This window comes from Dermochelys coriacea, chromosome 9 (assembly GCF_009764565.3).
Source record: "Dermochelys coriacea isolate rDerCor1 chromosome 9, rDerCor1.pri.v4, whole genome shotgun sequence".
Classification (NCBI taxonomy): Eukaryota; Metazoa; Chordata; order Testudines; family Dermochelyidae; genus Dermochelys; species Dermochelys coriacea.
The window spans coordinates 32743715-32760587 of record NC_050076.1 but is presented as its reverse complement, the minus strand read 5'-3'; the positions used below and the strand labels follow the sequence as shown (position 1 = coordinate 32760587).

Below are 16873 nucleotides of genomic sequence, written 5' to 3'. Positions count from 1 at the left end.
ACAATACCTGCTCATTCTCTACTAAAATACTGTAAACACTGGATAGCAAGCAGACTAGCAAGCTGCTGGACTGTAGCAAATATAAAATAGTGAAACATGTCCAGTCTGAATTCAGTTTCATAATAGTATTTGTAATTAAATGTTAGTATACAAATTATCCTACATCTTTTTTGCAATAGTGGAAAGAACACTTTACAATATTAATTTAGGCAAACATGTATTTGTACAATGTGTAAAGGACAAAAATGTGAATAGTTCCAAGAAATAAACAGACCAGTTTCTCCTTGTAGTGATTAACTGAATGAAAAAAAAATAAATCACACGGTACTTGCCAATTATTTAAAAGATATTCAGAATATTCCCTTCTTCCAACTATGGTATGGTTGTTAACATGACTTCCCACACAATGTTTTTAGTTTGAGAGTTCAAAAGGAAGTAGCAGCAGTAAAAACAAAATCAAACAACATTAACACTAAAAATTTTATTGCTGTGATGGTAAAAGAGGATAAATAAATTTTATGATTTAATTAGGCTTTGGAGGTCTTCCACAACAAGACTAATTCAGTCAACCTGTCGACACTTGGTAATGCATGAAGTCTGAGCAAATTCAATACAGAGATCACCAAATTATTGATTACTAAAGCCCTAAATGTTCTGATCACCAAAAATTAATGCTCCATCTTGCTCCAGTTCTTGGCTTTGCACTCAGCCAACTGATCACCAGAAACTGTCAATCTGTAGAAGGCATCTCCCCTTCAGGTTCCAGAAAATAGACCAAGGGTGGACATTTCATAAATCAGTCTCTCTGCCAGATTCAAAAAGACTAAAACAAAGTCTCTCTGGTTATAAGGAATTCTGGGGGCACTACAAGTTAATTTTCTTTCCTTGAACAGCATGGAATTATCTCTTGGTTGAATGATGGATAAAATACTCAGTTTTCCTTTATTCCTGCTTTTTTTCATGTAAAGAGCCTTAAGATCGCTGGTAAAGTTATATAGAGTCAATCAGCCTATGAAAGTTGACCCCACAAAGAATCAATCTCCTAACCCTAAAAAAAGCCCACAGAGTCTCAAACTGCTGACATCAACATGGATCCCCAGGCTGTAAAGGACTGTATTTCCACAACTACCTTTATCCTGTGATGGTGCTTTGCAGACTGGCTCCACGAAGGAAGGGGTGGTGAGCAAGTAGGTTCAGCTAGTCCCTTTCCCTATTCCATCTGGTTCTGCTAGCAGTGGCTGCTGCTGAGTTTCTATTCTAGGAAGACACTCAGGCCCTCAGAAAGGATATCAGATGATAAATTCTACACACTGATATGAATATGAATAACCCTAATAATTAAGACCACTAAGTGGAGACTGCTTCTTTTTGTTCAGCGAGACTATAGTTATAAGCAACATCCCTGACACTGAAAAAAGAGTGGTATAAACATCAGTTATAAATAACCAGAATGACTAGATTACATGGGGCACTGTGCTAACATTTCAAAGATCAAGCATTAGTTTATAAAAACATTTTTTATAAACTTCAGACAGAGCCTCTCTTTCACACAGAACACATGTTAACAGTACTTTTTAGGTGTTGTCCCAACTAGGATTGGAAGCTATGTTGGCACGTTAGCTAACACAGTAACACGTTTTTTACGTCTAGTATAGACAAGGCAGTGTACATTTTCAACGGCTGCTAGCTGGTCATATTAAAAACCCATTCTAACAATACACTTTTTATCCTACTGTTTCACAGAAACAACTTAACACACAGTCCAGCCACAAAAAAGGCATAACTACATGGTTTTCTGCTTAAAAGCAGACTACTTTAAGTGTTCTAAAATCCACCACATGCTTACAAGGATTGTCTTGAAATCTGCTGTACCTGGTGGTTCCTAAAAGTTTCCTAGTTCACGTTAATGTAGTCTTCTTCCAACAGGACTACATTAACGTAAACTAGGAACCTCTTAGTTCATGCCCGCAACATCTAAGTAGAGGATTTACAGCCCAGCACTTTGGTGCACATTCCTATTTCGATCTCCATAGTCTCAACTGCATGGCAGTGTAGACATAGCCAAAGTCTCTACTAATCACTCAACTGATCTCAGTCATTTGGCGTACTTCTTAGCTAATGCATAGCGTTCAATGTTCCTTTGGGGAACCAATACTGAAAAAGTTATTAATCTTAGAGTCTGTATCTACAGGTCGGCTTGTGCTCAATTGCTGAACCAAAGAAATTGAAATGCACATATATAGCAAGACTCTGCCAGTCAACAACCAGAGAATTTTTTGGCAATCTGTTGTCACAGTAACTGGATGACTCAAGTGGACATGCTGTGACCATTAAACCCATGAACAGCTGAATGTGAGCTCTATCCATGGTAGCTTTCTCAAAATGTATGTTATACACGTTCCTTGCTCTCTGCCTGCATTCAGCAGGGAGCTTTTTTTGGAAGTTTTGTCCTGAGACCAAAATTTCTTAAGTGCAATATTTTAGTGTGCTCTAAAGTCCATGTAGTTTTAAAAATCAGTTTTCTAAGAGGCTTGTCCCACCATTGGGGATGCAACTTTATTTTAAAAGGCATTTTAAACCACTTTTAAGTAAAGGATTCACTTACAGTAGGTTATGTTAAGGAACTACTGTAAGAGCCATGTTGAATTTTAAATTTTGTTTGGTTCTGTCTACACTATCTGGCTAAACTATGTTAGAAATTGGTTTAGTCAGAACCACAATTAAATGAGGAGAGGCTTAAGTGTCAACAATTATGATGCAATACAAATCAAGGGCCTTGAGCGTACATATATTTGCTCCATGTGGAAGCCATGTTCAGTTTAATTTAAACCTGTTATTAATCAATGACTTAAGCTAAACTAAAAAAAAGCAAGGTCTACACTTAAAAGTTTTGTGAGCATGCTATCAAAAGGCCTAGCATAGACAATTATAATATGTGTAGACATTACACATATTGAACCTATTGAATCATGGGAGACTTTAACTTCCCAGATATAGACTGGAGGACCAGTGCTAGTAATAATAATAATAATAATAGGGCTCAGATTTTCCTAGATGCGATAGCTGATAGATTCCTTCATCAAGTAGTTGCTGAACCGACTAGAGGGGATGCCATTTTAGATTTAATTTTGGTGAGTAGCGAGGACCTCATAGAAGAAATGGTTGTAGGGGACAATTTTGGCTCAAGTGATCATGAGCTAATTCAGTTCAAACTAAATGGAAGGATTAACAAAAATAAATCTGCAACTAGGGTTTTTGATTTCAAAAGGGCTGACTTTCAAAAATTAAGGAAATTAGTTAGGGAAGTGGATTGGACTGAAGAACTTATGGATCTAAAGGTAGAGGAGGCCTGGGATTACTTTAAATCAAAACTGCAGAAGCTATCGGAAGCCTGTATCCCAAGAAAGGGGAAAAAATTCATAGGCAGGAGTTGTAGACCAAGCTGAATGAGCAAGCATCTTAGAGAGGTGATTATGAAGAAGCAGAAAGCATACAGGGAGTGGAAGATGGGAGGGATCAGCAAGGAAAGCTACCTAATTGAGGTCAGAACATGTAGGGATCAAGTGAGACAGGCTAAAAGTCGAGTAGAGTTGGACCTTGCAAAGGGAATTAAAACCAATAGTAAAAGGTTCTATAGCCATATAAATAAGAAGAAAACTAAGAAGGAAGAAGTGGGGCCGCTTAACACTGAGAATGGAGCGGAGGTTCAAGATAATCTAGGCATGGCCCAATATCTAAACAAACACTTTGCCTCGGTCTTTAATAAGGCTAAAGAGGATCTTGGGGATAATGGTAGCATGACAAATGGGAAGGAGGATATAGAGGTAGATATTACCATATCAGAGGTAGAAGCGAAACTGAAACAGCTTAATGGGACTAAATCGGGGGGCCCAGATAATCTTCATCCAAGAATATTAAAGGAATTGGCACCTGAAATTGCAAGCCCATTAGCAAGAATTTTTAATGAATCTGTAAACTCAGGAATAGTACCGAATGATTGGAGAATTGCTAATATAGTTCCTATTTTTAAGAAAAGGAAAAAAAAGTGATCCGGGTAACTACAGGCCAGTTAGTTTGACATCTGTAGTATGCAAGGTCCTGGAAAAAATTTTGAAGGAGAAATTAGTTAAGGACATTGAAGTCAATGGTAAATGGGACAAAATACAACATGGTTTTACAAAAGGTAGATCGTGCCAAACCAATCTAATCTCCTTTTTTGAAAAAGTAACAGATTTTTTAGATAAAGGAAATGCAGTGGATCTAATTTACCTAGATTTCAGTAAGGCATTTGATAACGTGCCACATGGGGAATTATTAGTTAAATTGGAGAAGATGGGGATCAATATGAACATCAGAAGGTGGATAAGGAATTGGTTAAAGGGGAGACTGCAACGGGTCCTACTGAAAGGCGAACTGTCAGGTTGGAGGGAGGTTACCAGTGGAGTTCCTCAGGGATCGGTTTTGGGACCAATCTTATTTAACCTTTTTGTTACTGACCTTGGCACAAAAAGTGGGAGTGTGCTAATAAAGTTTGCAGATGATACAAAGCTGGGAGGTATTGCCAATTCGGAGAAGGATCGGGATATTATACAGGAGGATCTGGATGACCTTGTAAACTGGAGTAATAGTAATAGGATGAAATTTAATAGTGAGAAGTGTAAGGTTATGCATTTAGGGATTAATAACAAGAATTTTAGTTATAAGTTGGGGACGCATCAATTAGAAGTAACGGAAGAAGAGAAGGACCTTGGAGTATTGGTTGATCATAGGATGACTATGAGCTGCCAATGTGATATGGCTGTGAAAAAAGCTAATGCGGTTTTGGGATGCATCAGGAGAGGCATTTCCAGTAGGGATAAGGAGGTTTTAGTACCGTTATACAAGGCACTGGTGAGACCTCACCTAGAATACTGTGTGCAGTTCTGGTCTCCCATGTTTAAAAAGGATGAATTCAAACTGGAGCAGGTACAGAGAAGGGCTACTAGGATGATCCGAGGAATGGAAAACTTGTCTTATGAAAGGAGACTTAAGGAGCTTGGCTTGTTTAGCCTAACTAAAAGAAGGTTGAGGGGAGATATGATTGCTCTCTATAAATATATCAGAGGGATAAATATAGGAGAGGGAGAGGAATTATTTAAGCTCAGCACCAATGTGGACACAAGAACAAATGGGTATAAACTGGCCACCAGGAAGTTTAGACTTGAAATCAGACGAAGGTTTTTAACCATCAGAGGAGTGAAGTTTTGGAATAACCTTCCAAGGGAAGCAGCGGGGGCAAAAGATCTATCTGGTTTTAAGATTCTACTCGATAAGTTTATGGAGGAGATGGTATGATGGGATAATGGGATTTTGGTAAGTAATTGATCTTTAAATATTCAGGGTAAATAGGCCAAATCCCCTGAGATGGGATATTAGATGGATGGGATCTGATTTACTATAGAAAACTCTTTCCTGGGTATCTGGCTGGTGAATCTTGCCCATGTGCTCAGGGTTTGGCTGATTCCCTCCCGACCCCAAACATGGCAGTTTTCCTCCAGGGCAGATTGGAGAGGCCCTGGAGGTTTATTTGCCTTCCTCTGTAGCATGGGGCATGGTTGACTGGAGGGAGGCTTCTCTGCTCCTTGAAGTTTTGAACCATGATTTGAGGACTTCAATAGCTCAGACATGGGTGAGGTTTTTCATAGGAGTGGTGGGTGACATTCTGTGGCCTGCGCTGTGCAGGAGGTCGGACTAGATGATCAGAGTGGTCCCTTCTGACCTTAGTATCTATGAATCTATGAACCTATTTCCCTAATTAAGTATCCTCACACCTTCTTGTCAACTGTCTAAATGGGCCATCTTGATTATCACTACAAAAGGTTTTTTCTCCTGTGGATAATAGCTCATCTTAACTAATTAGCCTCTTACAGTCTGTATGGCAACTTTCAACTTCTCTGTAAGTATATATATTCTTACTATATGTTCCATTCTGTGCATCCGATGAAGTGGGCTGTAACCCACGAAAGCTTATGTTCTAATAAATTTGTTACTCTCTAAGGTGCCACAAGTACTCCTTAACTTTTTGTGGATACAGACTAACACAGCTGTTACTCTGAAACTAATAAAAATAGTGTGCTTTAGCCAAGATAACCTATTTTGCTCACTGAACTGGAATAAACTATACCAGCAGAGGTACGTTTTGGTGGCATAGTTGTCTCTACACTAGGAGGGTTTTGCCAGTACAGCTATAACAGAAAAGTTATTTTTAATTGTAGACAGCCTGGTAAAAAAAACAAAATAAGAGTGTCTACAAAGCCTTCTGCACTGGTTTAACTAAACAATTTAAAATCACATCTTATGTTAAGTTGGTGCAACTCTGGGCAGATAAAGCCAAAATGAACAAACAGTTGACTGGAAGTATGAGGAGGCATTGTTAACAAACATTGTTTTATGCTTTCAAACCCCTTTGAGCACCCAGCAGGGACTCTGGTAATTTCTGAGACTAGGATATTACTGTCCCTTCATCTAGAGCAGAGATTCTCAATCTGTGGCCCAACCAGCACACAGCTTTGGCCCATGTGACATTCTCAGGGCCATACAAGTAGTACATATATTGTGTGGATGTGGCCCATATAACACAGAGAGCTGCATATACAGCCCTAAATGATAAAAAGTTGAGAACCACTGATCTAGGACAAGAAGTTAGTAGTTTAATTGTCCTTTCATCTTTGAAAGTCTTCTTTCTGTTTTCCATTCTTTCCTCTTCCTAGCTACTTAGGGTTTGTCTACTTGGGGACTTATTCCAGAATAGTTATTCCTGATTAGCAACATGTGTGGATACTCTTATTCCACATTAAGAGTGCCTTATTCTGCAGTAGTTTAACATGATTCGGAATAAAGCACTCTTATACTGGAATAAATGCATCCACACATGGAGCTAATCAAGAATAGTTAATCTTTAAATTCATACCCTACCTTATTCTGAATTAATTTAAATGCACAGTCAAGACCTCCACCAACTGATGATATGATTTTCAACTTGTCTTTAAAATTACTTTAAAATAATATGTAGTTATTCCAATAAACATCAACATGCTGACTACAGCAATATATTTCCACATTTACTAATCATATATTTAGACATCTACTTCATTTATTTTAGACCACCCTCAATTACTTAAATAGAAGCAGAGTTGGACCAAGGCTAAGCACTTTAGAAAACCTCACCATGATGTTGTCTTCTACATCCAAGCAATGCTGTCAAGCAAAACAGCTGCATTCTATCTTTAGAAAGGCGCCTTCCAAACGTACCTATAGGGGTTGCTGGTACAGCTAGTGGTGTTTGCTAGCAAGTTTATTACGCTGTGTTATAAAAGGTCACACTTAGAAGAAGCTGCTGAGCTAGACCTAAACGTGTTCCGGGAAAGAAAAAAAAAAAAAAAATCAAAGAACAGAAGCGGGAAGGTGACTAGCAGGCACTGCTCTGCCCATAACGACAGGGCTGGCACAGCCCCAGCCTCCCAGCAGCTGTGTTTGCGGAGGCGTGTCGGCGGGGTCCGCTTCAGAGCTCGCTCCCTGGCACCGTGTCCCGCGGGGAACGCTCGGGAGCGGCCTGCTTCCTCCCGGGGGCGAGGCGGGTCAGCGCGGCGCCGGGGAGCCGGGCACGAACCCGGAGCCGTTAGCGGGGCCGGGCCCGCGCTGGCTCCTGGCTGCGGCGAAGCACAGGGACACCCTCCCCGGCCCGGAGAGCGGCCGGAGCAAGGCGGGTACGCACCCCCCAGCCCGGCTCACCTGATGCTCCTTCAGCACCTGGCTGAGGCAGGGATACCGCTCCGAGACCCACCGGTAGAATTTAGGGACCCCCATGGCTGCCGCCTGCCCCAGCCCGAGCGGACCCAAACAGCCCTTCCCCCGCTGCTGGCTTCCTTCCGGCGCGTCCTACTGACAGCCAGGCCGCCCAGCCACCACAGAGAGCGGCGCAGAGCGGCCCTACCCCACCCATAGAGACTGAGGCAGAGACAGAGCGTCTTTCCTCGCACATTTCTTCCTCCCGCCGACGTGGGGGCAGCCGGAGCCAGCGCACCCCGCCGGCCGGGCGCCCCACGGCCCCGCGCGCGACTCCGCCCAGACTGTGTCCGTGCGTCCTCCGCGCTGGGGTGGCGCAGAGCTGCCGGGGTTAGCCCGTTCGGGGCGGGGAGGCGGAGGGTGCAGCCCTGTCTGTCCCGCGGACGAGGGCAAAGGGCTGCACCCTCTCTTCAGTGGGAGACCCTGCCCTGCCCTGCCCCTCTCTGCCTCGACCGCCGGTGTAGCGGCACAAACTCAAACTGCTCCCTGGCAGAATTCCCTGGGCCACTACACCGGCGCTGGGGCTCGAGAGTAGCAAAGGTAGCGTGTGAGGACGGACATCTGTCCACGAGCACCTGAGCCCAAGCGTTTCCACCAGCGGGCACCCCACAGTGGGTACAAGTTTGGGTCCATAACAGGGCCAGGCTCTTTAGGGGCCCATAGGAAGACATGAGCCCACTGCTGCCTTGGGGACAATGATCTATGTGAGCTTCGCAAAAGTGGTATGAAAATGTACAAATCCACAGGCCGTTCATCCTCCTTTCTCTTTAATGCTTGTACAAAACCAAACCTCACTCACCCTGGTTGAGTGGCGCTTGCCCATGCTAGGGAAACACCTGAAACCGTTCCCTTGCTTAACACCGACCAGTCCAGTCAAAGGCCTAAGCCAGGGGTTAGCAACCTGCGGCACGCAAGCTGATTTTTAGTGGCACTCTGATGCCAGCCAGGGTCCTGGCCACTGGCCCCGCTCAGCCTTCTGCCAGCCTGGCGTTCCATCCATGCAGGCCAGCAGCAGGATGAGCGGGGCTGGCAGCCAGGACCCCAGACCGGCAGCACGGGCTGTGGCCAGGACCCCAGACCAGCAGCACGGGTGGCAGACAGAACCCCAGACCGGCAGTGGGATGAGCAGCCTGCTGCCTGTCTGGGGTTCCGTCCGCTGCCCGCACTGCCGGTCTGGGGTTCTGTCTGCCAGCCGGGGTCCAGGCCGCCGGCACTGCTCAGTCTGCTGCCGGGCTGGGGTCTATCTGCTGCCCGCGTTGCCGATCTAGGGTTCCGTCTGCTGGCCCTTGCCAGCCGGGGTCCCGGCCACCGACACCGCTCAGCCCGCTGCCAGTCTGGGGTTCTGTCGGGGTGGCTCTGTAAATGTAAAATTTATTACTGGCACGCAAAACCTTAAATTAATGAAGACTTGGCATGCCACTTCTCAAAGATTGCCGACCCCAGCTAAGCTGTGCTAAGAACTCAGCTGCAGGTAACCCAATAGGTACAGCTGCTGTGCTCAGCACCATGCTATCTAACCCTGCTGGGGAAAGAGCTAATAAACACAATGCTGAAACCAGCATGATCAATCAAGAAGCTTTTCAAAATTTTCCCAGGTGTAGATCAGGCCTGGGGAGCAGAATGTTGCAAGGCAGATCTAAATAAGGAGCTGAGCTAGGTATGAACCAAGAACTGAAAGGCTGCCATTATGTTTCCTGGATCACTGAGTTACTTACACCCTCCAAAAGAAAAAGGGGTGGGGGAATAGAGGGAGTGAGTTTAACTGGCAATTTGGATTTAATTCTCAGGGACAACATGCAGAATAATTATAGCAAAGTTTACTGATCTGCTGACACTGTTCCAGCCTCTGGGAGAAATGTTGGTGAAGTGGGTGTGATGTTACACTCCATATTCTTCATAGAAATATTATGACAGGAATATTGCATAACTAAGATATGTTTTATGCAAGATGGATCACGTAAAATATCATTGGAAAGGTTCTGATTTACTGAATGTGTTTATCCAATTTGTATGCATGTATCACTTCTGTATCTAAAAGTTAGGAATATTGTCTATGTAACAATTACAACTGTGTGTGTACTTGGGAAACACCCACCAGACAGCAGGCCATCAGCCTTGATGGGCCATTAGGAAGAAACAATAAGATTTAAGATACTAATCTCTCTCCTTCCTGAGAAGTGTCCCGGGACCTTGCCTTGACATGGTCACGTCACCTGATACTAAACACCATCTTAGACTGCTAGTGATTTTCCACTAAAAGGAGGGGGTGGTCAAGACTGGGAAACAAAAGATTCTGGCATTATGTAAATTCTATTCAAGGCTGGGGAGTAAATTGATCTTGGTTTACTCTTCACTGAATCCCCACCCAGGCTGACAGCTGGAAAGATCTGAGAAACAAAGACACAAAGGTGGGGGATGGGGGGAATTGAGCCCTGGCTGGAAAAGGGATCTGATCTGTGAATATGGTGTCTGAAGATTTAAGCTGCAAGAAGGGTAGCTAACCTTCAAGAATTTGTGTATCCTGCTCAAAAGCAACATTTAGGGTGAGAAATTACTTCTTGAAACCAGTCTCTTTAAGATCTTAAGCTTAGTATTTGTGTTTTGTTTTATTTGCTTAGTAATCTGCTTTGTTCTGTTTGCTATCCCTTATAATCACTTAAAATCTGCCTTTTGTAGTTAAACTTGTTTTTCTTTATTATAAAACCCAGTTTGTGGAATTTATAACTGGGGTGGGAGGGCAAGCAGTTGTGCATATCTTCCTCTCCATCGAGGGAGGGGGCAAATTTATGAGCTTATGTTGTATAGATTTCTGTACAGCACAAGACCATATTATTTTGAGTTTATAACCCAAAGGTGTGCATGTGAGTGCCCAAGCTGATTCCTCCCACACAGAGCTAATCTCAGTGTCTCTGTGTCCATTTGCAGCTGAATGTGTCCCTACCTCTGTGTGTGCCAGAGACGGCTTGAGGGCCTGGGACAGCTAAGACAGGGTGAGGAAACCCAGACTGGGGGAACTGGCAGAACCACTGGGACCCTAGTACATCATTTGCATCCTGGATGGGAGGTCCAACCTGTCACAGTGAGATTGTTTCCAACTTCTTCCTATCATAGTACTGGTAATCAGCTGTGTGCAGAAGTTCCTTTTCCAGTTGTAAGTGTAACTCCAGTTGGAGTGCTGCATAGCAGCTTTTACATTGATACCATGGAGGCAACAGCTAGGCTCATACCCAGCAGAAAATACAACATAGTTAACTATGTTTCTAGTTCAAATGTATAGATCTTAATCAGAATATGTAAAACAGTATAAGAACCTTCAAGCTAGCTTTAGCTCAGCCGAGTTATTTATATTTCAATTTGATGTATCATATACCACCACCTTATATTAGTACAAAAATTACCCAGCATAGGATCCAAGTGATGGGATTTGAAAAACTATTAAATATTCCTGGAAGCAGGTTTGGGCAAGCTTATGTATTCACAGGACAGCATTAATCCATTTCAGCATCATCTTTAATGTTCTCTTATTTTAGATGATCCTCCAGCTTCCCAGGAGAACAATGGCAAAAAGATATCTACAGTTCTGCATAGTATTTAAATTCAGAGGGGCATTGCAACCTATTTGAAATTCAGATTAACTAGGAATGACCATTTGAATCTGGCAGCAGAACAATAGTTGCTACATAAAGGACTATTAGATATGAACACCTGCCTCTTGACAGAAGAAACTTGCAAAAACTATGTGTTAGATTTGCCCTAAATATTTTTCTAGCCCAGTGGCACATAGTTAATACTTTATTTTGTTACTGATTCAGGGAGCACCCTAGATAGTAGTTTCTCTCATCAGTGAAAACTGAATATATTCAAAACCACATTACTTATTTTTATTTCTAGAAAAATTCTCTCTTTGACTTGAGTGGGAAATAACAGGGGCTAGAAAATTGCATCACATGGAAAAACTTACATGAAATGAATGGGAAATAGATTTGACAACAGCGGAGAAAACAAGGGGTTCTGTCCAGATACTAAAAGCACGGGGTCCTGTGTCTGAGCAATGACTCTGGGGGGCTGTTCCTTCTGCAGCAGCAATGGAGTCGCTGTGCTAAAGATTCCTCTGACCACTTCTTCTCTACGTTTCCCCTTAATTCAATTTCATAGCATGGCAGGCTGGGGCAAGGACATTAGTGCAGCTTCAGCATACATTAACATTTTGGCAGATTCCTCACATTGTGATGGTGGATATGAGTTTGCCCCTCCCCACCAGCAAAAAGATCTCTGTGCTGTGAAGGGACAGTAACACAAAGGCCCCTCAATCCCATTACTTACAGAAGGATGGAGAACCGTGCATGGAGGGGCTATTCTGGGCACAAATCCCAAGGAATGATTCTCTCCATTATAATATATTACTCTTACTGCACCATACATGTTCATGACATTTCATAGACAAATACTAGATTTCTGCCCAAAAGAGCTTCATTTAAGTTAGATAATACATATGCAAAGAGCAGGGAATTAGAATACAGACCATTTGATTACTTTCGTTCAGATTATGTATGCACCTTGTAATTCCAGGTAGGGTTTTTTTTTGGTGGGGGGTGGGAAATGGGGACAGTAAAAATGGAGTGTTATTTTCAAATAGTGCTCAGAGGCAATAATCATCATAGTATAACAAGCTTCATTCTATTTGGGTTCTCAGTAGAAGGCTCTTAAAAGGGTTTCTGTGGGGGCTGAGGACCGTCTCAAAGTAAGGTAGGGTTGAGTGCACAAAAAGTTTTCTAGCACAGGGGAGGGATGTAAAAACAAGAAAGTACAAATAAAAGAAGGAAATTAAGGGCACGGATGATCTCAGTCACTTCAGAAGGCTAAATCAGGAAATGCTATTCTCTTCAGTTGGAGCAGTTTGTGCGTTATAAACCTGCCTCTTGGTGACACTCCATACTATGCTCTACTAGGTGGTTTAGAGGAATGAAAATAGGTTAAACAGGTGTCACCAGTTCATACAATAGTTTAAAATTCCTGGAGGCTTCCCATGAGCAATAGCAAAACTTCAGAAAAACCTCAGTGAGAATGAATATCTTGCAAAAAAGTTTCTAATTTTGGAAAACCGCTCTGAAATAGGTACACGAATACAACTCCAGCTAAAAATCCCATTTCAACCATATTGACATAAAATTAATTTTTTATACATTTTTAATATCAATACTTGTCTTCTACAAAATAAATTTAATGAGAAATAGAATAAGTTTGTCTCCCTCCCTAAAAAAAAAATATTATATATATAACATTTTTTATAAAGCTAATTTAGACTCTGCTCAAATATGGGAGTATACAAACACATTCATAAATATTGTAGATGAAGTATATAGGAAACACACCTGCATCGTTGAGATGACTGTACATTCTGTTTAATAGTTCATGTATTGTATTCTGTATACATAAAACAGTCTCCATAAATAAAAATACTATATATAAATGTATGCATCGTCAAACTCATACAATGCAATGAGTGCATTTATATACGTATACAACATATACAGCATATGTACTACAACTATATAGTATATATTACATAGGTTGCATATTAAGTTGTAATATAGATATGCACAAAATCAGAAATCAACAAAAGTAGTAATTCTAGAAAATATTACAGTGACTAAAAGAATTCAATAACGTTTTGTTTTAAAAAAAAATATATTACAGCAGCATAAGTTTTGGCAGTATTTCACATATATGGGGCCCAGCCCATGTACATCTGGCAGAGCAGGTTCTCATCATTTGCTTCTTGAATAAGGTAATGAACATGCCCTTCAATAGACAAGGGCAATCCTTTTACCCGGTTCCTAGTCTTAATCACACCCTGTAGCCGCTGTTCTATGTCAAGGACATGAGTCTTGGCCTACAAACACGGAAAAAGAAAACTTAAAATTCACATGTCCATACATTTGTCACATCTGTAACAGTTCCTGTTCTTCCAAATAAAGTTTTGGCCAATTACAGCATGTATTCCAGATCCCACATAAACAGATTTAATATCCAAATATCTGTGAACTTTTTCTCAAAATAGTTTGACGAAAATAAACAAAGTAAATCATTCTCAAGGACTGATTGCTTGTTGGGCAAGCTATAGCCTTAGCATTAATTTTACAACTAGAACTTATCAAAGATTGAATAAGCTATTGCATAACCTCTTGGAACAGGTAGCAATGAAATGTGTTTTACTTGATAAAAATCCTTTCGTTATCACAACATGTATATGGCTCAGTAACAAAGAGGCCAAGAGTCAACTGTACTTAAAAACGTTCAGACATATTACATTCAGAAAAGCAATTTTTTTTAAAACCAGAAAATGGTGGGGTTGTTGTTTTTTTGACTGATTCTTCTGATGTGGGCCAGATTGTGTTTTCCTCTGATGTCAAAAAATGAGTCTGCAAGTATGAACCGGACTTGAGCCAAATAAAGCATTCTGACTAATTCTCAACCATGAAAACAGGCAAAACACAACTATTATGCCATACACATTGTGAGGTCCCTTTCTTGGGTATCATCAGTTTTATCACCAACCAATGAGAATATACTCTCTACTTACACTGAAAGAAGCTATATATTCCTTTATAAGATCACTCATTTATTTATCTCATATATTGTATTACACACACACAAAAACTACGTTAAAAGAACATCAAAAGACTAACTGCAAGGTCAAGCTCTTAAGTGTTAGGAAATGCCAGAATTAAAGTTAGCTGTACAAACTTATTTCAGTCCCCTTATACTAACTCAGCCCCTTTATGATACAGACTTTAATTACATGCTTGATGCTGCTCACATACCCTTTTCCCCCTCACACAATCTCATTCAGTGCACATGACAGACCTGTTCTGAGGATGATGAATCAGGGTTCTGAAGTGAAAGAGACTGTTATCTGTAGGGCCCCTGCCTCATTTGTTGCAGAAGTTAGAGAGTAGGCTGGTTTCAACTTAAGGCATTTGAACACTGCTCTGGAGGACAGAATTCTACTATCCCTGTCTGTGCCACAGACTTTCTATGTGATGCTAGCCAAGTCACTTAAACCAGATTTTTCACAGGTGATCATGAACTGTATGTTTCTCATTTTCAGGATTACTGACTTGGGGGTCTGATTTGCAGAAGTGCAGACCACTCATAACTGCACTGCACTCACACTGCGACTGAAATCAATGGGAGCTATGTTCCGAACATATAAAGTGCTATATAATGCTAAGAACTTTGAAAAAATCAGTCCTAGGTGTTTCAAATTTGCAGGTGGGAGGACAGGCAAAAAAACCTTAGCAAACAAAGACATCCATTGCACATGCTTCTCCCTTGGGAGAGGATGGGAGAACAACACATGACAGATATGTAGACATCTTACTTAATGCACTACTGGAAGGCATCAGATACTTCGGTGATGAGCATGGTACAAAAGCCTATATATAATAGAACAGAAGAGCCAAAATTAGTGGATACCCTTGACCTCAATTTCTCTGTGCCTCAGCTCCCCATCTGGAAAATGGGGGGTAATAATATTTCTTAATCTCCGCAGGGATATTGTGAAAATAAATTCATTTATATTTGTGAAGCCCTCAGATAATATAGTCAAGAGTATCATGGAAAAACTCACAAGGAAATTAGTTCTGTTATCAGAGCAAGGTTTGAATAGTGTGCAGTAAATAAGGTCTGGGGTGCCAAATACTGAACAAGAAAACAAAATATTGAATAACTGTTCAATCAATGAGCATCATCCATTCAGGACACAGAATGAGGCAGGGACCTGTGGAAAAATATTATGTGATCAGATAATTAAAAACTATCATACTGCATATGCAGAAGAGGGCCAAGTAAGATGCACAGGCAAATTCTGGCATTTCCCAACTTTTGAGTGCTTGACTATGCAACTGTAATAATCAAATGTCCACAGGCTTCATTAGCGCATAATTAAGGTTGTCCTAACTGGGCCTGGTGGAGGAAAAAGGGGGTGAGGTACTGAGAACCAGTAGGTGGGAAGGGAGACTGGAGGTGGCTGGACAGTCTTGGTGCTCTGCTATAATAATCTCCCAGGGTGGAAAAGTAGCATCATGCCCAGCAACAGTTCTCACATATTTGTGTAGAGCATGTGTCATCTTCTAGCCTTAGTTCCATCTATATGGGTTCAACTCTTCAAATCCTTCTCCATTCTCATCTGATTTCATAGAATATCAGGGTTGGAAGGCACCTCAGGAGGTCACCTACTCCAATCCCCTGCTCAAAGCAGGACTTGAAGCAGTTCCTTGGATATTCTGCAGCTAGTCAAATCCTTTTATATGACATCCATTTATCTAGTTTTGGGTATTTCATCCCTTCTCTTAAACGCAGAAGTGGAGAGTAACGTCCTGTTTCCTATATATTCGTCTGATCTTCTTGTCCCATGGTCAAACTATCTTAGCCTAGATTCCCTCATCTTTTCTATAATTGGTACTATCTTTACACTTCCCATAATTTGTTTATTTTAAATATGGTCCATCCTTACAACTTACAGCTCCAAGCATCCATCTTAATATTTTCATTTCCGCTGTATTTGAGATCTGCTCCTGTCCTCAGTGCCCAGCATTCAGAGCCATACAAAAGTGAAGGTCTAATTACCGTCTTGTAGATTTCAGAGTAGCAGCCGTGTTAGTCTGTATCCGCAAAAAGAAAAGGAGTACTTGTGGCACCTTAAAGACTAACAAATTTATTTGAGCATAAGCTTTTGAAGTGAGCTATAGCTCATGAAAGCTTATGCTCAAATAAATCTGTTAGTCTCTTAGGTGCCACAAATACTCCTTTTCTTTTTGTTTTGTAGATATTACTTTTCTCCACTCTTTTCTCTCCTTTTAGCCCATGCCTTTCCTGTACTGCTTATAAATGTTGTTGCTAAACTATTGAACCTAGGTATTTGAACTTCTGTACCTTTGATGGTGGCTGACCCCCACAAACTCACAGTCCTGTTGTCTTCCTGCAAGATATCACTGAATCTACACACTGCAAGATATTGAATCTATACACCATACAGTTTTATTTC

At 41.5% G+C, this 16873-nt stretch overlaps 2 protein-coding genes and 1 long non-coding RNA gene across 11 annotated transcripts in view; 1 reads left to right on the top strand and 2 right to left on the bottom strand.

Moving 5' to 3' along the window:
- Window positions 1-8050, bottom strand: part of XRN1 (5'-3' exoribonuclease 1) — an 80654-nt gene extending 72604 nt beyond the window's left edge. For 5 of the 6 annotated variants that reach the window (XR_006274436.1, XR_005295034.2, XM_038417417.2 and 2 more), the window contains exon 1: window positions 7771-8050. Coding sequence is in view for 3 of the 6 variants with exons in the window: in XM_038417417.2 (XP_038273345.1) it covers window positions 7771-7845 (75 nt within the window). In the remaining 3 variants the exon portion in view is untranslated. The remainder of the gene's footprint in view (window positions 1-7770) is intronic. The other variant, XR_006274437.1, reaches the window with a different exon arrangement.
- Window positions 8051-9962: 1912 nt separating this feature from the next.
- LOC119861812 lies at window positions 9963-13501 on the top strand. The gene is made up of 2 exons (XR_006274440.1): window positions 9963-10367; window positions 10750-13501. It is a non-coding gene; the product is annotated as an uncharacterized LOC119861812 (long non-coding RNA).
- Window positions 13205-16873, bottom strand: part of ATR (ATR serine/threonine kinase) — a 98749-nt gene continuing 95080 nt past the window's right edge. For all 4 annotated transcript variants that reach the window (XM_038417411.2, XM_043492875.1, XM_043492877.1 and 1 more), the window contains one exon: window positions 13205-13717. In XM_038417411.2, the coding sequence (XP_038273339.1) occupies window positions 13544-13717 (174 nt within the window). In that variant the 3' untranslated portion in view covers window positions 13205-13543. The remainder of the gene's footprint in view (window positions 13718-16873) is intronic.